Raw genomic sequence first — 22,166 nt, forward strand, 5'->3', positions numbered from 1 at the left:
ATCGTGCGGGCAACCTTTTTGAGAAAATTAAAGTACACATCAATCTCAAGAAAGAAAACATTTATAATGCATGCACTCTAATTAAAGTCTTTTATCTCGTTTCTCGATTTTCGTGTATTTTCGATTATTCGGCGGCCGCCCAAGGCTTCGCGGGCGACGCCGGTCGGCCGCTTTCACCAATACTTCCTCCGTTGGCTCCTCGTATTTTTCTCCACGGTATCGAATTATGAAGCCTCAAATTTATTCAAGCGCATAAGTAAATTATCACAATTATTTCCATTCGAAATTATATTTATTTTGGACTTGAGATATATTATTCATCCTTGACATTAATCAAGAATTACTTAAGTAATTCCCCACAATTAATTATTGGCCCAAAGATTTATTTAAAAGGCCCAAGACTACTTTATTTCTAGCCCATTGTAATTATCAAACAACCCACCTTATTTCTCCATTTTAATTTGATGAGCCCATAACTTCCAAGAGAGGCCCAATAGAATTATATTACTCATCCTTATTTCTTCAAAAAAAAAGAAGGGAGGCCCAAGAATACTGACCCACCAAGTAATACTCCCTTCTCCACTATCGGCCCCATCACTCCCTTTCTTCTTCATCTCTTTCCCTCACATCAAAAGATCCTCAATTTGAGAGGAAACTCAATTTCCCGTCACCTCCCTCATCTTTTCTAATTCTCTTTGCCCAAAACGGCCAGTTCCAAAATCTCCGTCGCCATCTCCAACTCCGCCAGAGCCGTCGGTCGTCTTCAGCGTCCAGCCACCGCCTCCAATCCGTCGGAAGAGTTGTTGCTATCTCGCCGGGAGGACGCTGCTGTCACTGCTACACAGAGTCGTCTCTGCAGTTCGCTACTGCTCCGTCTACACAGAGTCGTCGGGGCTGTTCGCTGCTGCTCCGTCAGTGGTCGTGCAGCCCCGAAACATCACCGCAGCCCCCGATTCGTCCTGAAACCAACCCAAAAGATAAGTTTCTTTACTCAATTATGTTCCTTTCGCAATTTCGGTTAATCACAGCGGGTGTTCGATTATTGATTGGTGCTCAAAATATGGATCGTTTGATTGGTGATACTTGTTGATTGAGTTAAGTGTGGGAGATTAAGGTGTGATGATATGCTATGTATACAATGATCCAAAAAGGAAGGGATTATACCTCAATAACACGCTATTGAAATGTGAAGTTGTAGGAATCGAAAGGAGTAGTTCCCTGCACTTGGCAGATTCGTTTCTGTCAACAATTTGTTGTATATGTTTGAAACTGGAATGGAATTGAGTATCTTGAACTATGGATTTGTAAAAAGAAATTACCTTGACTTGTGTGAGATTGAAACAAAAAGGGCTGCAATTTCTTCTACTCTCTCATTCTTCTCGGTTATTTTTGCTTGGAATTGCAGATTGTGTTAGGGAAGGAGAGAAGTGGAGAAGCTAATGTATTAAACTTGTGTGACCATTGGGTTGTAGAATTGAAGATGGAAGATGGAAGGTGGAAGGTCACCTTGGAAGATGGCGTTAGGGAAGGGAATGATTGGGCTCAAAATCTATCTCCCACATTTTATTTATTTGTTGAAGTTCATAGACACAAAATGCTTTATTTCGTTGTAATAAATCAAGCCCAAACTTATTTATTTGCCATAGAAGTCTTCTATTTTCCATGGCCCAAAGCCATCGTGAACCAACGTTTCAACTTTAATTCATCATTTGAGAAGTCCATGTGTATTATTATTATATTGCATTCTTGTTCACTAATTGAAGTTCATAAAAACTTTAATTATTTTTGTCATCCCATTTCCGACAAAGATTAAAACAGCCCATTGGTGTTGTTCCAAATATTAATTCTTCAAAATCATTGATTTCCAAACACACTGCGTATTACATGTAGCACTTCCAAAAATTCCACGGAGACCGAAAGTATTCCTCTACACCAAAAACAATTCACACTTCGCAAGTATGAATATTTAAAACTATCTCATAGTAACTTGGTGTTATTCCAAGTACTATAAAATCCATCTCAATCATCTCATTCAATCATGCCAAGTATAGCAATATCAACGTCATTACTTCAACGAGATTTTCAAACACGTCTCCTAGAAAACTCTATTATTTAAATAAAAGAGACGTCTCATTTCACACCAAGCACATAAATATTATACTCCATTAATAAAAACGAGAAACATAGCATGACGACAGAAATTCATTTTAACTAAATCTCGACATATTTTAAATAGTACTTAAAAGTACGGGCGTTACAAATATGGTATAACCTAGTCCGCCTTCCGATTCATTTGTTCGATCAATCGGCCCTTTTCACGATTGGTAAGCTTCTTGGAATGCCAATTCAAGTTGATCGAACCACCACCAACAAATCAAGATTGTCTTTTGCACGCATATGTGTTGAGATCGATATTACCAAACCGCCCCCCGAGGAGATCATACTAGACATATGTGGGAGAGAAACGGTTCAACAAGTTCAGTGGGACAAGATTTCATCCTACTGTCGGGAATGCAAGCACGTCGGACACTCAAGTGATGTGTGCCATGCAGCGGGGAAGTCGGACCGGCCTTTGAAAAGGAACTACAACATAGCTACACCAAAACGGGCAAACCAAGCGGAGCAAGGTACCACCGAAAAGAAGGACATCACAAAGGATACATCCAACTACAATAATGCATGGAGACAACAAAGGAAGAATAAGGGGGTTGGGGCTGCAACGAGTGTTGGGCCGAATGGGGTGAAAGGTGCCGACCCGGAGTGGGAGGGTCCGGACATTGTGGGAGAGATTCATGAAAAACTTGGCCTCGAAAATGGAACTCACAGCAATAGGAAGGGACGAATGGATGGAGAACCAAACAAAACCAACCCGAGGCCGGCTCCCGATCCCTCCATGCACGAAGGTGGACACTTGGACTCGGCGTGGGGACATCGGGATTCATCCCGCCGAATGTCGTCGTACGCTCGAGGGGGCATGCGAGGGGGAATGCGCTACACATCGTTTTGGAGGAATGGAGCCTCTACGCCAACAAACTTCATGAGTACTAACAGGTATTATTCCCTCATGGCCAATGGGGAATTTGATGTTGATGGATACGGGGAGGAGGATGTGGCATTTATGGATACACAACCTTTTTGCGAGCTTGTTGACGATCCGCCCCTACTCCTTGATGATGGCGAGAGAACAAGGGAGGACGAACAACAAATAGTCATTTTCCAAGGAGGGCCTTCACACCTTCCGGGTATGAATTCCCCTTGTTAATCAAGTCTTACAATATCATGTTTTGGAACGCTAGGGGAGTTGCTAATGCTTCGACCCAAAATGTTCTAAAAAGACTAATCAAATGTTATAATGTTATGTTTCTTGCAATAATGGAGCCACTGACAACCCCCAACCTGGACCGCTATTCCAAGGCGCTCGGGTTAAATTACAAAGGCTCAAACACCTCCGGAAAAATCTAGATTTTTGGTGAAGACGGAACCACCTTTGATTTTGAAGAGGACACGGATCAGATCCTTCACGGACGACTTACCTCACATCGCATGGCAAGCCACTTCTTCATCTCGGTGGTTTATGCAAAGTGTACAAGATCGGAGAGATACCCACTTTGGGATAAAATGAGGGAAATCTCAACCAGTGCGGATGGGACACCATGGCTGATCGGAGGGGACTTCAACACGATATTATCACTTGGAGATAGAACTGGGAGTGATACCAACCGGCAGGCCGAGATGCTTGATTTTGCAGAAACCATTGAAGATTGCCAACTCCTCGACTCAGGGTATGATGGTGCGGAGTATACTTGGGCCAAGAATGGGCTGTTCGAAAGGCTGGACAGGATGTTTGTTAGCGAGGCATGGACAAGAGGTTTTGAGGCAACGAGGGTGACTAACCTCCCACGAGTCTCCTCGCACCACGGTCCAGTCCTTGCTAGGTGCAAGATGGGGAGAACTCCATCCGGAGGTAGCTCCTTCCGCTTCCAAAATATGTGGGTTCGACATGACGATTTTAAGAAACTAATGCAAGACACTTGGGAGCAATCGACGGGAGCGACCGGACTCCTCAACCTCCAAATCAAATTATCACGGACTAAGAAGGCCCTAAAAGGCTGGAATAAAGAGGTATTTGGTAACATTCATGCCAACCTCAAAAGCATGGAAGACAAAATTGCTAAAGATCAAGTCGGGTTTGAGGAGTACCCAACCCCCCGGAACAGGTCAGAGATCAACAAGAGCATAGCCGAATACATTCTTCTTCTTATAATGGAGGAGGACTTCTGGCGTCAAAAGGCGGCATTGAGGTGGCTTGCGGAGGGTGACAAGAACACGAGATTTTACCAAAGTTGGGTGAAACAGAAGAGTGTCAGGCGCGCATTCACTCGGTCCAAGCAAATGGTCGGGAGATTGTGAAAGAAACAGAAATAAAAAACTCAGCGGTCGAGTACTTTCGGGGCCTCCTAGCACCGGATAACCCAGCCCTCGCGGAGCCGGACCTTGACCTAATACAACAATTCCCGCCCACAACGGCCCTCATGGACCTTCACAAGGCCCCGGATGCAAGTGAGGTGAAGAATGTGGTTTTTGAGATCTTGGGGGATAACGCACCCGGACCAGACGGCTTCTCGGCCATGTTTTACCAAGCGTGTTGGGGGATCGTAGGCATGGACGTAGTGGATGCTATTAAGCAGTTCTTCAATGGGGCTTACCTCCCCCTGAGTGTCACGGCCACAAACACTGTCCTCATCCCGAAGAAGGCTTCGCCTGAGTCATGGGACGACTATCGTCCCATTAGCCTCTGTAATGTCTTCAATAAGATTATAACTAAAGTTCTAACGGCAAGGCTTGCTCCCCTTTTGCCACAGGTTATCTCCCCAAACCAGAGTGGATTTGTAAGGGGACGGCTCTTAAACGACAAATTTCCTCCTCGCCAAGAGATGTTCCCCGAGATTGCTAGATGCTCCCTGGCACCGAATGTGGCGATCAAGATTGACATGGCCAAAGCCTATGATAGAGTTCAGTGGTCGTTCCTCCTCAAGGTTCTTATGCGCATGGGTTTCTTGGAGGCATGGGTAGCCTTAATTGAAAGATGCATCGGGTGCTGCTGGTTCTCAGTCCTCATCAATGGAGCCCCTGCGGGATTCTTCAAGTCGACCCGAGGCCTCAGACAAGGCGATCCCATCTCCCCGGCCATGTTTGTGATAGCCGCGGATTACTTGTCAAGGGCTCTCGACAGGATCATTCTCGGTCAGAGGGAGATGACATTCAAAGCCTCCAGGCGGTGCATGGAAATCAGCCACCTCGCATATGCTGACGATATCATTATCTTCACTCAAGCAGCCAAACTTCCACTACGCCGACTTAGAGCTTGTCCTATTAGGTACGAGGGCGTCTCCTGGCAACAGATTAATCTCGCCAAAAGCAACTTCTATATTGCTGAAGCACATGAACAATGGGCACAAGAAATCCAAACGGAAGGTGGTTTCTCTCGGGGGGAGTTTCCTTTCCTCTATTTGGGGGTGCCCATATTCCGAGGAGTCAAGCGCACGGACATGTTCATGTTTATCCAGGAAAAGATTGCTAGACGGATATCCGGGTGGGCACATAGGCACTTGTCCTTTGGAGGCGGGATAACTCTTATCAAAAGTACTCTCGAGGCGATTCCTATTCACATCTTCCAAGCCATTGAGCCGATTGATGGTGCACTTAAGCTGCTCGATCAACAAATGGCGCGATTCTTTTGGGGCTCGACAAATGAAAGGAAAAGGACCCATTGGATTAGTTAGGAACAAATGTGCCTGCCCACTATGGAAGGAGGGCTCGGAATTCGCAAGTTTAAGAAAGTGCTGCGAGCCTTTAACATCAAACTCTGGTGGCGGTTCCGAGAGCAGAGCTCCTTGTGGGCACGATACATGATGGTTTAGTATTGCTTTAAATCCTCGCTGCTCACCTCGAGAATGTCGGGGAGAAATAGCCCAACTTGGAAAAGGCTTGCCATGGCTTGGATACACGGACACCCGCACATCCGATGGCTAGTGGGGCACAGCAAAATATTCTTTTGGGATGATATATGGCTCGGCAACACGCCTCTTAGGGGCCTTTGTCTCAACGAGCGAGGCAAGCCCGAGACATACGTCTCGGATTTCATCAAAGAAGGCACATGGGATGAGCCTAAATTGCAGGTTCTACACGACCAGGCAGGCCTCCCTCAGGAGATCATCGTCCAAATCCTCAACACCCCGATCTTAGTCGGGGAACCAGACATCCCGAGATGGACCCTTTCTCAGTGCGGTGACTTCTCGCTAGCCTCGACGTGGGAAACCATCCGGACACCTAGGCCCATCATTCAAGGACTTGAAGATATACGGAAGGCTGGCCTCACTATATCCATCGCAATTTTCATGTGGATGCTTCTCTCCAACCGAATTCCCCGTTGACTTGAAACTCTAATGGCGCAAGATTGAGTTGGCGTCTAAGTGCCAATGCTGCCCCCGCCGGCATAGCTCCGAGTCCACCCAACATCTCTTCATTCAGGGAGACGGGGCTAGAAAAGTATGGGGAGAATTTGATGAATGGTTCGAAGGCACCGCCCCACCACTCCGGGTCAATGATACCATCCCAACAAGGATAGGAGTGTGGGCGCAAAGATCCCGGCATTCAAGCAAGAGAAACCTTAGCCGAGTCATGCCATATCTCATTCTATGGTTCCTTTGGGCGGAGAGGAATCGGAGTCGACACCTTGAGGTCCAATTCAAGGCGAACAATGTAGTGTGGCAGACAATCACTTACATTTGAAACAGCATGTCCAATGGAAGCCTCAAGCCGAAGCATTGGAAGGGGGTTAAACTTGGGCTTAACATCCCAAGTCTTGCCGAACCCAGAAGGCCGATGCCGTTCGCTATGCAGATTAAATGGAACCCCCCGGACCAGCCGTGGCTTAAACTCAACACGGACGGATCTTACTTTGAATCAACCGGTAAAGCAGGGGGAGGTGGCCTTATTTGAGATCATTCGGGAAGGCTGCTCGTAGCCTTTGCGCTGCCCCTTGAAGCTCAATCAGCCCTTGAGGCCGAACTACTAGCCATGCATCACGGCTTGAAAATGGCTAAGGATTTCGCGCAACCAATTTGGCTTGAGTCGGATGCCGAGCAAGCAATCAACCTAACCAAATGAACAAGCTGGGGACCGGCCCACACTCGCCAAGCTATGGCGCACTTGGCCCTACATAAGCGTCGGACCACTCTTCGAGTAACCTTCATCCACCGAGAAGGAACATGGCGGTCGACCTCCTTGCGAAGTTGGGCTCAAAGTTGGATAATAGCCAAACCTGGAATGCCCGAATAGCCCCGAGAGCTCTCCAAGACATCATCCGAATGGAACAATTGGGGATCCCAAACATTCGGGTCCGAGGGGAGGATGGCGACTAGAAGCGCGCACATACCGATTTTGCATGCGCCACACGACGCATGCTTGCGTACAAGGGTCACCAGAGAGTAGGCAGGTGTCGAGCCGCGCGCGACACGACCTCAACATACTCTTATGGTGTTTTTTGATTTCTCGTGTTTTGGATAGTTTTGGTTTTGTGTCGGTTGTAATTGCTTCATGTATCCTTAGCTCCGGGGGTAGGACAATTGTAATCTTGAATTTGACTGGTGCAATATAGGGATGAGGGACCCACGAACCCTCCACCGTGAAGGTGTTTGATTAAAAAAAGAGATGAGTCATTTCAAAGTAAGCGGTAGTACGATAGAAAGTAAAAATAAAAGGGTAGCCGGGTTGAGCGAGTTAGTCAATCAAGTTGATCAAGTCAGAAATCAAGTCAAAAAAAATGTTGTTATCGAGAAAAGTTTGAGAAAAAGAGGGCAGGGAAAGTTATAACCTGACCCGATAAGTCGGAAGTTAGAAAAAAATAAGCCAAACGTTCAAGGCTAGAAGTCGCCACTTGACCAAATAAGATATCTAGTGGCGAAATAAATAGTTCGAATCTTTGGTTTCTTGACTCACGTGTTTTTCTTTTTACAGTTTATATTTTTAAACTTAGAACCCCTAGGACCCTACCTTGATACACCACTACCCTTAAGCCTCATTACACCCGAAACAAAGACCTTAAGGAACTATCTTGTGCAATCCGATTCGAGGTATTAAATTTGTGGCAATACCGAGTGAACAGTCCTAACATCTCTGTTGAGAAATGAGTGACTGAGTGAATCCAACAGTGGTTTTTAAATTGAGCAATCTTGACGAACTGACACCTTGATCAAGTAAAAGCAAAAAAAGAAGAAACATAAGCTGCTGGCGAATGGATTGACCTCGACCTCGGGTATGATTGTTGGAAATTTATTCGATCTAATGCATCTATGTGAATATGAGTTTTTATTTCGAGTCTTGTTTTCTTTTTTGTTTTCTTTTAATTTCTTGAAATGAGTAAACCATGCCTGAAATTTGCCTTATTTTTTTCTTTTCTTTTTCTTTATACTTGGTGACAAGTATGTTTTAAGTGTGAGCAGTTTGATAAGGCTCATTTCATGCATCGGTTTAGGGGTAAAATGTACGCTACTTGATCGGTTTATCGCGCAAAGCAAGTGTTAAATGTGCAGGAATGTTGCTTGACCAAGGCAACAATGCCAAACTGATCAAGCAAGTACAATAGGCGAAAAGAGTCCAGAAATCGGGGGAGTTGATCAAGGGGAGTTGATCAAGCAGGCAAGGAGGGGACCACGGGCTTCCAGAAGAAGGACACGCGAGGCAATGAGCTGGATGGTGCGCATCATTCTGTTAGTAAGGACAACGTTCTAGAAGGGGACACGTGTTGATATATGAGACGCAAGGACGGAGCTGAGTCATGAATCTGTTACTGAAAAGCGTCGTCATTCTAGAAAGAGAGCACGTAGCAATCGATGAGTCGCTCGCACTCAGCGTGAGTGAATATTCCCTGCCAAGATCGTTATCCAGCTGGAGGTCGTGCCTATAAATAGAGGATGTGCCACCACATTAAGGAGATCGGATCCTTTACTTTCCGTCTTTAGTTTAGTTTAGTTTAGCTCTCTAGTTTAGTTCAGTTCTCTAGATAGCTTAGATAAAGTAATGCTTAGTTAGAAAGGGTGATCGAAGGAGTGCTGCAGAATACTTGATATCTGTCGGCGTATTCTTAAGTTTCCCGCCGAGGATCTCCTCGGTTTTACTAGCTTTCGTATTTTCCGAAGTGTTAGCTCAGTTTAAATTTCACGTTGTACTGTTCTGAGTTTAGTTTTAATCAAAGTTGCTTTCGTTTTCATCGTGGTGTTTACTGTTTCACGTAGTTAATTTTCATTCCAGTCTAAAATTCACTTGACCCAGTGATTAAAATTTCCTTGATCAAGTTAGTAAGTTAAATTCTGTCTAGAGTAAAATCAGTAGGTAAAAACTCCCAAAGTTAAAGCGTGGCAGCAGCCAACCCTCCTTTCACTACTCACACACTTGATACACTAGCTTCTCTGTGGGATCGATCCCGAACTTGCCGCTTTACTGTTAAAGTGGTGTAAAATTGGGAGTTTGTAAATTACTTTGGTAGGAAACGAGTGATGGCGAGATTGCATTGATCAAGTGGCAACGACATTTGCTAACTGATCCAACCGGTTCGGTTATCTTCCATATAACTTGATCCACACTCTATTCGCACCCCCTCTCGAGGTCCTTCCAGTGATAGAACCAGATTTAAGGGCCAGGATCATCGAAGCTCAAAGACGTGATGAAGCATTAGAGAAAATACGTCTGAAGGTGAGGACGGGGAAAGAAGAAAGTTACCGCTAAGAAGCGGATAACGCCCTCACTTTTGAAGGGAGACTGTGTGTACCCAATGACGAGGCGCTCAGGAATAAGATCATGAGTGAAGCTCATGAGACGCCATACACTATCCATCCTGGAAGTACGAAAATGTACGAGGACATGAAGAAATAATTCTGGTGGGATGGCATGAAAAGGAGCATAGCGTCGTTTGTAGAAAGATGCCTGGCATGTCAACAGGTGAAGGCTCTACACCAACGACCATATGGGAAATTACAACCCCTTGAGATTCCTGAATGGAAATGGGAACACATTGCAATGGACTTTGTGACAGGACTGCCAAAGTCCCAAAGAGGAAATACTGCCATCTGGGTGATTATAGATAGCCTCACCAAAAGTGCTCACTTTATACCAATCCGTGTCACGTATGGATCAGACAAGTTGGCCCAGATCTATGTACAGGAGATCATACGCTTACATGGAGTACCGGTAACGATCACTTCAGATCGTGATTCAAAGTTTACTTCTAGATTATGGATAAGCCTGCAGCGAGAGCTAGGCACCCGATTGAATTTCCGTACCGCATTCCATCCACAGACGGATGGGCAGTCTGAGAGGACGACCCAGACATTGGAGGATATGTTGAGAGCCGTAGTGCTGGACCGTGGAGGAAACTGGGAGCCAGTACTACCACTTATAGAGTTTGCTTACAACAACAGTTATCAAGCAACTATAAATATGGCCTCGTATGAGGCACTTTATGGAAAGAAATGTAGATCACCGCTTTACTGGGATGAAGTTGGTGAGAGAAAGATTCTTGGACCGAAATCGGTAGAAGAGATGATAGAAATTGTCCGACAGATCCGAGAAAGAATCAAGGAAGCTCAAGATAGGCAAAAATCTTACGCCAATGCTCGCAGAACCGATCTACAGTTCAAGGCGGGACACCAAGTTTTCCTGAAAGTATCCCCGTCAAAAGGGATAACAAGGTTCGGTGTCAAAGGCAAGCTAAGGCCACGTTTTATCGGACCTTATGAAATTCTAGAAGAAGTCGGTCCTGTGGCGTACAGGTTGGCACTTCCGTCGAGCTTCGGAAATGTGCACAATGTTTTTCATGTGTCACAATTGAGAAAATATGTGTTCGACCCCAAACACATAGTCCACCAAGAAGAAATGGTGTTAGAATCGGATTTGAGCTATGAAGAAAAGCCAGAAGCAATCTTGGATCGGAAAGTAAAAGAGTTGAGAAATAAAGCTATTGTAACAGTGAAAGTTCTATCGAAGCATCATGACCACGAGGAAGCCACGTGGGAGCTTGAAGACAAGATGAAAGAGAAGTACCCGGAGCTTTTTGAATGACTTAAGCAAAATTTCGGGACGAATTTTTCATTAAGGGTAGAATGTAATGGCCACAATTTAATTATATTAAGATATTTATCAAACAACCAAGTGAATGCCACTCTCTAGTTACTTTGATTTCGAGAATACACAACCCTTATGTTCGGTGTGCTCGATTAGTGACTAATATCGATCTAGAAATGAAGGAAATGAGCAAGTTTTGAATTAAGAATATATACGCGTTCGTTTATTCCTTTAGGAAACAAAATACAATGTTGTTACATTCCAAGCTATGGCTTAGCTTACAAAAAATAAGAACAATACATATGAATGTCAAAATGGAAATGCCTCGAGTCTATTCTTTACGAGCCCAAGCCACCCTCTTTTCGATGCCCGTGAGTGCAGCCTGCTGGCCGAGAGCTATCAGCAACCCATAGGCAGCCCAATCTTCTCTTCCTCCTTTGAATAGAAGAACCTGTAAGATGCAGGCAAAACTAATTAAATCCTAGAGTGCAAACAAACCGAAATCTGTCAAGTAAGGGAGAAGTGAGGAAGGAGACAAAACTACCTTTTTAATGAGGACCAAAGGACTTGCCAAAAGGGGCAAGGTCAGATTTGCTGCAACAAGCAAAAGGGGCAGCCTGGCAGCAGCTTGCAGCAGCTCCTAAACTCCCAACAAATCCCTGCAGCCTCAGCTTGTACACTCTGACAAATAACATAAATACAAGAGTCCTTACCTCCTAGTACAAACAACAATTTCCAGTTAAAGTTTGCTGCAGAATCATAAAAAAAAAAGGAATTTGCTGCAGGAAGAGAACAAGGAATACAACAGATGTGGGGGTTCTTATAGGAAAAGAGTGTGTACTTGTGAGGGAATTAAATGGGCTGCAGGAAGAGAACAAGGAATACAACAGCCCATTTAATTCCCTCACAAGTATACACTCTTTTCCTATAAGAACCCCCACACCACCTCCAAAACCCCTCCCCCTCTTGCTCGAAATCTTCAGCCAAGTAGCAAGTTTGAGAGTGAGTGTTTGGGAGAAGAGTCTCTGCAGAGTTCCTGCAGGCAATTCCCACTCCCCATAGGTAACACCATTCTTCCCCTCTTCACAAACCCTCTATGTTAAAACTCAAGCTCATCTTTTTCCCCAACTTTTTCAACAACGAATCAGGGAGGAAGTAAGAGAATTTCAAATTCTAGAGACGAGAAACTCAAGAACAGCAACTACTCTTCAAGAAGGTAACCTCCACCTCAGTCTTCCCACATATTGACACATCACATATAGGCAAACATAGAATCTTCCCAATGTTAACAACACAGTGAGATTAACATGTTACACATGGGTCTTCCAAGTAGCAACACATTATTCAAGAATCACCAAATCCATATAATAGTCAATCCAAGTCTTACAACCATAGTAAACACAAGTCAAGAAACTTATCCCCAGAATAGGAATCTGCCGGAATTCCGGTGACTGAGTTTTGGCACGCCGTTTCCGACGGTGGCAGCCCTACACCCCGATTCATCACTGATTTCACCACCATCACAAATCTACAAGTTTGAAACACCAAAACTTTTAAATCAAAGATTAAATCTTTAGAAATAAAACCAAAAAGGAAGTAGAATAGAATTTCCCTAACTTACCTCTCGGGAGTTGGTGAGGATGCAGCGGCCGGGAAGCTGCTCCGGCAGTACGAGGCACCGAGGAGGCCAAAGCCGCTGTCTGTGTATGCACAGTGGCGGCGGCGGCAGATCCGAGAAAGAAAGAGGGAGTGAGGGAAGAGGAAGAGAAGAGAGACGGATGGATGGAGAAAGAGAGAGGGCGACGGCGGCGCTGGGGATTGACGGAGGCGGTGGCGGGAGTCCAGCAATGAAGACGGCGAGGTCTCTGTGACAGCGGCGACTCTGGCCGTTGCGCACCACGTGCAGCCGAGACCCGGAGGAGAGCTGACGGCGACGGTGCTATGTGCCGGCATGTGAGCAGTGTTGACACCGAGAAGCACTCGGAGACGGCAATGGCGGGGCTGGTTGCGTGACAACGGCGGCACCGGCCGACCTCGGTCAAGGGTCTGGCGGCTGGCGGTGGATCGGCGTCTTCGCCGAGGAGAAAGAGGGAGAGGAGGCTAGAGTCTGTTTAATTTTCAATTTGGGAATTAATTTTGTGAGAGAGGAATGGGAGAGACCGACGGTTTTTGGGGAGGAGTCTTCTTCTTTTTTCTTTCATTTGGGCCATAGTATATTTTAGGCCAGAGGAATTAAATTGATGATGGGCTAACTCTTGATAAGGATTTAAATCAAGTTGGAGTTTGGGCCTGAAAATGTTAAATAAAGAAAGAGTTAATTCCTTCATTTTGGGCCTGCTGCGGAAATTAAATTCGCGGGCCCTCATAAAATGTTTACCCGACCAATTAATTGATGGTCCGCTAATTAACCGCGGTGATGAATTTAATTACCGGACTTTAGCTTAGTGCTCGAATAATTGATATAGGAAATGCTACGCTTATTAATTCCACAAAGATGAGTAGACCCCGGATTTTTTTTTATTGCTTGAATAATTTGCATAGGAGGTAACGCTCTTGTGTAAACCGAATAATTTTCATAAGCCTCCAAATAAATTAAATACCTCGGTTTAATTTATGCTTAAGGACTCTCCCATGAAATAAGGAGAAAGAATAAAATGATCATGCACTTAGGATGCATTCACGTCAAGTTTATTTGGCTCCTTAAACCTAATTTAAGTAATTTATTTTCTAAAGGGACATCGTCGCACGTCAAGTGAGATCAGGTCAAGGGACTTTCAACTAAGGAATTAAGCTCTGAGGTGGGCTTTCTTTTCAAAACGTGATTTTGTATGAAAATGTGAATATGTTTTAAAATATGTTGGCATGCCATGTTTTGCTTTACAATTACCTATCAGCTTGGCTATGCCAAACATGTTAAATCGAATTCGAGTCCCAGTAGGACCGAAAACCCTACTCAGACTAGTGTACACATATGGGGATCGTGAGCTAACTTTCGAGTTGGCCGGTCCAGTGACCGTCGTGGAATGTGGCCACATTCCCGGTTCACATACATTCAGATATGGTATTTATGTATTTATGTGATTACGCAATCAATTTTATGAAATGAAAGGGAATTTAGTGACTCGGGCCTTTTTAAATAAAAAACCGTGTTCACTCAACTGTAGCTGACAAATTAAATGGAAATTATTTTCGGCACTATGCTCACTGAGTATACCAAATACTCAGCTCTGCATGTTTCTTTTCTAACGTGCAGGTTGAACGTGTACGAGGAGGCGAAGGTGTTGGGAAGTGACTATTGAATTAGTAGATAGGTAGCCCAAAGTAGTATGTCTCCATACATACTATTTTATCTTGGACTCTTTCGCTGCAAATAGAACGATGTTCAAGGAATGTATAAATTAAATCTTGATACTCTGATTTCATTTTGAATATGTACCCATTCGCCTTCGAAACTATTACCTTGAGTTGATTATTTCCCTTATGTTGAGTTCATGATTGCTGAGATTATTTTAGTCACGAAATAGCTACGCTCACTAGTATTAGGGAGTTGTGGTCGTGAGAGGTACTAACCAACACCACATGGGAAGGAATGAAACAATAAAAACACTTTTAAAATTCTAAACAGTGAAAACTTGATCAATTAGCAAGGAAATCAATTTTTAATCCAATTATGCATTGTCTCAATAATATAAAAAATTATAAAATATTGATCATCGTTGAAACATCGAAATTATAAAATTTCTTTAGCAAAATTGTCTCATGTACAATGTTTTACTTTTTCATGTGGAGTATTTCAAATTGAGTTTAGAATGAGATTTTGACTTTTATATAAGTTTAAAAAAAAGGAAAAATACAAACATAAAAAGGACATTAGCAGCGTGTGAAGATTCATTATTAGTTAGTGTTGAATCTTTTATTTTATAATGTTTTGTCTAATTTTTTTGTGTATTTTTTTACACACAACTAAAAGGTGAACAATGAAATGTTATGGAGTAATAGTATTATCCCAAAATGAATAAATTTTAAAAAATGGTGCAAGTTTCAGTGACTTCAATTCTCTCTGATTACGTGTTTATAAAGTTAAAGACGGATTCTATCTCTAGCGAATTTATAGCAAATTTGAAACAATTTAAATCAAGTCAAATGGTAAATAGCAATACGAAAAGAATGCGACTTTGCTTTGAATAATATAAATCAATTCAAATTTTATATAAGAATACTAAAATTCATCTTTCTAATAATATTATACTCATGTTAATTGGCTATACATACGGACCAATGTCACTTTATTTTTGTGGAATAAAAATCAATTCTAACAGTACTATATAATGATATCAAAATGTAGTGTTATTAATAATACTTAATTATATATTCATTCAATTAATAAAATAGTAGATCGCGTTGGGATTGAAAACATGGACAATAATTCCTAGACGAATGGATTATATAACAATTCAATACTATATAATAGTAGTACTAAAGTTCACATGTATTAATAATATTACGTGAAGTGCAAATTCACTTATCACATGAATGTCATTTGATGAACAATTCTATGCGTTTTGGGCACAACACTCCAAAGGTTTAGCAGTTCATGAGGCCAGGGTGTAGTACCGACTCAGTAACATAACGTTCACTAAGTGATCAAAGTTAAATTCATCCCCAAAGGGTTTAGTAATCCATAGGACTAGGTTGTAGTACCGACTTAGTAACATAGTTTATAATTTAACAACACGGTGTAATGTACTTTTTGCTATGCAATATTCTATATGAAATATAAAATATTAGCTATATAATTTAAAATGTTAAATAGATGAGCTAAAAATATGTGATTTTTTTAGCGATATTCGATCGTAATGTTTCAAAAATTAAAATTTAATGAAATTCAAATCACTTTATTAGATATTGCAACATTTGATTTTTTTTATATTGATGTTTGATTGAGGTTTAACGTAATGTTCCAAAAATAGAGAGCTTAAAAGAAATAAAAATAATAGAGAATTAAAGTTATAAAATTGTTAAAATCACAACAGTAAACAAAATTAATATTAAATATCATATTTAGTATCAATAATCGATTGTAGCTAAGTGCATTTTATAAAGAAACAGAGAAAATATTAATTATATAGCTTTAAAATGCGAAATAGATGAATTAAAAATACAAGAATTTTTTTAATGAGGTTCAACTATAACGTCCCACATATAAAAGAAATTAAATAAATTGAAAATTTGGAAATTAAAGAAAGAAAATCAAAATTATGAAAATTCTAAAATCAAAATCATAAGCTCGATTAGTATAACTATATCATATACCAAATTTCAATTTATTGTGTGGTATATTGGATTGAGCTAAGTATAATAAAATTTTATAAATAAAATGACCAAAATATTAAGTATATAGCCTTAAAATATTAAATAGGTGGATTAAGAACATGCTATTTTTTAAAGTTTACTATCCTGATTAAAAAATAAAAAAATTAATAGAAATTAAATTTTAGATAGATAAAGAATTAAAATCAAAATTGTAAACTCAATGAATTTTTTTAGTGTGTTATTATATCAAAAATTTTAATGTGTTAGCATTTTACAATGAATTCAGTTGAGAACACTATTATTTTATAAAGAAAAAGAAAAGGCATTAATTTTATAGCTTTAGAATATGAAAAATGTGAGTTACGAACATATGATACAATTAATTTAAGTGGACGGACCAAAAATGAGGGTGTAATAAATTTAATATTTTTAGAAAATTATTAAAGCATAGCTTTAACTAAAGTATGGATTATTTTGAAATGATAGTATTATTTTTTTTATAAATTTGATTTAAGAATTTTAATATTTTTTATTTAAATGTGGAGTATAAATTTTAAAAATTAAATTAAATAATGATATTTGCTGCACGATTTCGAGTCCTACAAGAAAACCAACCAACATCGGGTTTCCCATTGTTATCGTGATCCTAAACCTCATAGGAAATTCTAAGACATTGTCTGCTCCCAAAGTTTTGATAACTTAATAGTTTATAAAAACTCAAAGAGCGGTCGTTATTTGAAAATTTTATATTCTTATAGTTTGATACTTCCTCTATCCACGAAAAAATCTCATTTGTGAACGACACGGGTTTTAGTGAGAAAATTGGTAAAGTAAGAGAGAAGAAGAAAAAGTAGGTAAAGTATATGAGATAGGAGAAAATATGGATATAGTATGAGAGAAAAAAATTTCACTTTTAGATATGAGACTATGTTTTGTGGACATCCAAAAATAGCAAAATACGACTATTTTGACTATTTTTTGTGGGGATGGAGTATTTGAAACCAAAAAGGTAGCATTAATTTATAGCGGTGATATTATTCTATTGTCCTTTATGATCCTCTTCCATTCTCTCTAACAACAATCACGGTTATTTGGTTACTATACATATGAATCTTTGTTTTTCAAATTTTGTATTCTAATGTAGTTGTTGAGAATATAATTATGAATGAGCAATCAAATACCTATCATTGTAGATTTAAACTCAATTAAAATTATGTTGTAAACTCAATTTTTATATTATACTTAAATTGATTGTTAATATGAAACTTATTATATGGAATGAAGGCATGAAGTTTCTATGATTAACAAGTATTATACTAAAGCTTTGGAATAGGAGTATGTGTGATATTATGTGAATTTCCTAAGAATTAAGTATGCACCATTTGAATAGAAGTTTGCTTGATATTTAAAGCAGCGTGTATTTTTAGAAAATATAAAATACATAAATTTCAATCCCAAAATTTAATAGATCTTCAATTACATATTAATCGATATTCTTTCATAAATTAATATAGCACTAAAAATATTAAAAATATTAATCTATTCTTAAATATAAATAAGTAAGGTGGACAAGGAAATGTTGATAGCAGCCCACCAACTCCCCATTAACGGACACAATTTCAACTGCCTACATTTGATATCTGATTAATTTTATGTTAATAAAATTTAACTGAAAAGGTTCTTATTTGGTCAAATCAAGTCTTTTGTTCAACAATTCTAACATCTAATCAATCAAAACTATTTAAATTAGTTGCCCAATCCTTCAACATATTATTAATCTACATATGTTTTATTTCTTCTGTTATCCCAATTTGATTTTTCTGCATCAAATTAATAGGAGGTAAGTGAGATTTTTTTGAACTAAAGGGTGGTGAATATTTTTTCTGAATTAGGCATGCACAATCCGAATCGGACCGCCGGTTAACCGCCGGTTCGGAACCGCCGGAACCGAAACCGGCGCCGGCAGTTTGAACCGGATGGCGGTTCGGCGGGCCGGTTCAGGTTCAGAAATATCGCGAACCGGACCCGGCGGTTCGCTGGTTCATAACATTTAAAAAATATTTTTATTATTTATAAAAATCAATTTTTATATATAAAAAACAATTTTCACAAATAAATAAATACAATAATTTCATAATAGCCCATATTTATTTGTTGGGCCTATGATTTTAAGAACCATTTTTGGTTGTTTTTCTTTTATAGAGACATCATTGAATATTTTTTGTTTCACTTTCAATGTGGGACAAAATATATTGAAGTATTTTCTTTTATAACTACATGTTTTGATCATTCATTCATCTTTTTCCAATGTCGGATATAAAACTTTCTTTTGTTTTCTACTTTTCTTTATTTTTTACTACATTTTATTATTCACTAACTTTATCTTTATTTTGGTTATGATTCTTTTTCTAAGACAAATTTATAGATAATAATAGAATCAAATAGAATAGTTCAATTAAATTTGAATGTTGCATGTTGCTCATAATTTGTATATTTATAGAATGTAGGTGTGTTCAAATAATAATAATAATTGGATTTAAATGTGCTCACTTTTAAGAATTCTAAGAAACCATTCTTGGTTGTTTCTCTTTTATAGAGACATCCTTGAATATTTTTTATTTCACTTTCAATATGGGACAAAATATGTTGAAATATTTTCTTTTATAACTACATCTTTTTATCATTCATTCATCTTTTTCCAATGTGGGATACAAAATTTTCTTTTGTTTTCTACTTTTCTTTATTTTTTACTACATTTTATTATTCACTAACTTTATCTTTATTTTTGTTATGATTCTTTTCTAAGACAAATTTATAGATAATAATAGCATCAACTAGAATAGTTTAATTAAATTTGAATGTTGCATGTTGCTAATAATTTTTATTTTTATAGAATGTGGACGTGTTCAAATAATTGGATTTAAATGTAAGTATGTTGCTAATTTTTCTCATTATATTGATTAAAATGTGAAAAAAAACAACAATTAATATAATTGGTATAATAATGATAAAAATAGATAACTAAAGAATGATTTGTTTAGTGGTATAATATAGTTTATATATTTATATATTAGTAGTACACTAATAGTATGATTTTGTATAATAGTTGTTATTCTAATAGATGTAGTATAATTTATATAAATAAAATTATTATTTGTGAATAAAAAATTATGAACCGCCGAACCAGCCTGGAACCGGCGGTTCAGGCCAAAAACCAGCGATTTTGAACCGCCTCGTGAACCAGCGGTTTTTTGAACCGGAACCGGAATCGGAACCACCGGGACCCTTGGCGGGCTGGTTCCGATTCATGGGTATGATGAACCGTGAACCGCCGGTTCATGAACCGAAACCGGCGGTTCCCGAACCGTGTGCATGCCTATTCTGAATTTAAAAATTAAGTGAAAATGTACTACGTGCAAAATAATTAGAGACAAAAAGTTGATGTGTATCATAAAAAGAGACATAAAGTTGATGTGGGAGAAAAGAGTAAGAAAAGTACCATGATGCATTTGCATTATTATCATTATTTTAGTTATTAGTTATTCAGATATGAAAACATAGCCTAAGAATCAAAATGAAAGATATAGTTTGTGACGCCCCGTTTTTTTTTTAATTCTTTTTTTTCGATTAAGTCGGATTTATTAGCTCGATTAATTGCAATTAGAAAACATGCAGACATGTGATTCTGTTGTAACCTCCGACGTTGAATCAAATTAAGCCTATTGGGAGAATTTGAGTACAAAAGAAAAGTTGCAAGAATAAAAGTAATTTGGATACTTTTATTAAGGAAAAATGGGCGCATACAATTTACTTTACATCCGAAAATTTAATGAAGAAAATACTACACCACTTCTTGAGCTCCAAATCCAAGAATTTTACAATAATGGATATACAATTTCTCTCTACTCAAAACTATAGGATGAGTAGGAGAGTAGGTCAAAATGAGTGTAAGCAAATCTTCCCCTCCATCTCTCTCGAAATCCCCTCCACCAAGCCCCAAGAAGGTAGCCTACTTACCTGCAAAGAATACACCCAAAAAGGGGTCATTTTGGAACTCACAAGTAAAGGGAAAGGAAGCACATGCACAATTAGAAGATGAGGAACATTAGAGCTACATAGGTCAGCCATTAGGCTGCAAACTAGAATCAAGATCAGCTCCTTTTACCACCTCCACACGTTTCATCAAAGGGAGAAAGTGAACAAATGGACATTGTGGGACGAGCTCACTAGGCAGCTCCATTTAGGCAATCAGCCTGCCATTCCATCTCCCAAGAAAATAGTCAAAAGGGCAGCCCCAAGGTTTTCATCGAATAGTTAGGATTCCCTTAAACATTAAACTCAAAAGGAGGCTGAGGTTGTAACCAAAATTGAGATCACAATGCCCCAAATCTCTGCCACAAGAAGCCAAAGGAATGGCTTATAAATAACGCCCTCCCCTCCCCACTCCACACACTTTTTCTGCAAAATTCTCGCAAGGCAAGGGAGTGCAGCGGAGTAAGGAGCGGCGGTGCAGAGCAGCGGCAGTGAGGAGGGCAGACCGAGAGGGTGCACTGAGCAAGGTAATTCCCTCAATCCCATCACCACTCTTGCATCATATAGAACAAGTAGTAGCCAAGAACTTAGACCTTTTCCATAGGATCATCACACAAGTATGGAGATAAAACAGTAGGCAACCTTTAAACAAGGACTCAAGAGGACATAGACTAGCCTCACAAATCAGTGGAATAAATTAGCACCACCAAGCAGTCCAGTAACAATAAACACTCATTGGTAATCAATTTAGAGCAAGCTCTCCCCAAGATCACAACTTGAGATAGACAACAAAGCTACTGCCCAACTTTTCATCAAAGCACAAAAATCACCGGAGCAAGGATTTGATATAACAAAACAATAGCAAGCTGCTGCTTTAGCTCATAATAGAGCGATTAAAGGGAAAGGTAGATGTGACTTAGCTTAAGAGGAAGGCTGCCGGCGACGGCGAAGCTCCGGAAACTCCCGCGGAGAAATTTCAGGCCGCGGCTGAGGAAGAGGGAGGAAGGCGACGCGTCCTCTCCACTGCTGACTCACCGAGAGGGAGCGCACTCGCCGGAGGAACCGCGGCGGAGCCGGCCGAAAACGGCGACGCGTCGAGACGGAGGAGAGGGAGACGCTGCTACTCAAATTGGTGGAGGATCCCTAAATTGAATTGGGGAAATAGGAATGTGAGGATAGAGGAGTGACGATGGAGGGAGTATATTGAGTATTGGGCCCTTTTTTCTTTTTGGGCCAATTAAAGAATGGGGTTATGTGGAAAAGGAATTTGGGCCACTAGATTTAATTGGTAGCTGGGCCACTTTAAATTAATTAAGAGGACTTTGGCCTGAATTTAAATGAAAGAAATTAGTGGACTTGGAAGACAAATATTGTTGGAAAGGAATTAATTTAAGGAATTAAGCTTGAAGCTTAATCAAATTAATTTCCGAATTTTTTTAAGTTTATGAAGATGGAAAATATTGAGTTGGAGCCCGACTAATTAATTTTTCTCGAATAGCGTGTCGAGTTCTTGAGTGGGAAAATATTGAAATGGAGAAGCGAAGGGCCGACCGGCGTCGCCCTGCGACGCCATGGGCGGCCTAAGAGGCCTTAAGAAGCCTTAAGAAATCTTAAGAAAATCCGACATAAAGGATTTAAGACGGATTTTAAGAATCCATATTTAATTAAGAGAAAATAGAATTTCTCCAATTTAGTGAGCG

General features: G+C 40.1%; 1 protein-coding gene and 2 long non-coding RNA genes across 3 annotated transcripts; 2 read left to right on the forward strand and 1 right to left on the reverse strand.

The window, feature by feature from the left end:
* Positions 1-3,618: 3,618 nt before the first annotated feature.
* LOC121776553 lies at positions 3,619-4,410 on the forward strand. The gene has a single exon (XM_042173738.1). The coding sequence runs from the start codon at positions 3,619-3,621 to the stop codon at positions 4,408-4,410; it is 792 nt and encodes a 263-aa protein (XP_042029672.1).
* A 6,905-nt stretch (positions 4,411-11,315) lies between these two features.
* On the reverse strand, positions 11,316-13,289 carry LOC121762931. The gene is made up of 3 exons (XR_006042315.1): positions 12,743-13,289; positions 11,666-12,649; positions 11,316-11,572 (listed from the first exon to the last, which is right to left on the reverse strand). It is a non-coding gene; the product is annotated as an uncharacterized LOC121762931 (long non-coding RNA).
* Positions 13,290-13,847: 558 nt separating this feature from the next.
* Positions 13,848-14,579, forward strand: LOC121783924. The gene is made up of 2 exons (XR_006046670.1): positions 13,848-13,919; positions 14,375-14,579. It is a non-coding gene; the product is annotated as an uncharacterized LOC121783924 (long non-coding RNA).
* The last annotated feature ends 7,587 nt before the right edge of the window (positions 14,580-22,166 follow it).

This window comes from Salvia splendens, chromosome 2 (assembly GCF_004379255.2).
Source record: "Salvia splendens isolate huo1 chromosome 2, SspV2, whole genome shotgun sequence".
Taxonomy (NCBI): domain Eukaryota; kingdom Viridiplantae; phylum Streptophyta; class Magnoliopsida; order Lamiales; family Lamiaceae; genus Salvia; species Salvia splendens.

Excerpts from the sequence above, each read along its gene's own strand:
- LOC121776553 (XM_042173738.1), top strand. The coding sequence starts at position 3,619 with ATGAGGGAAATCTCAACCAGTGCGGATGGGACACCATGGCTGATCGGA.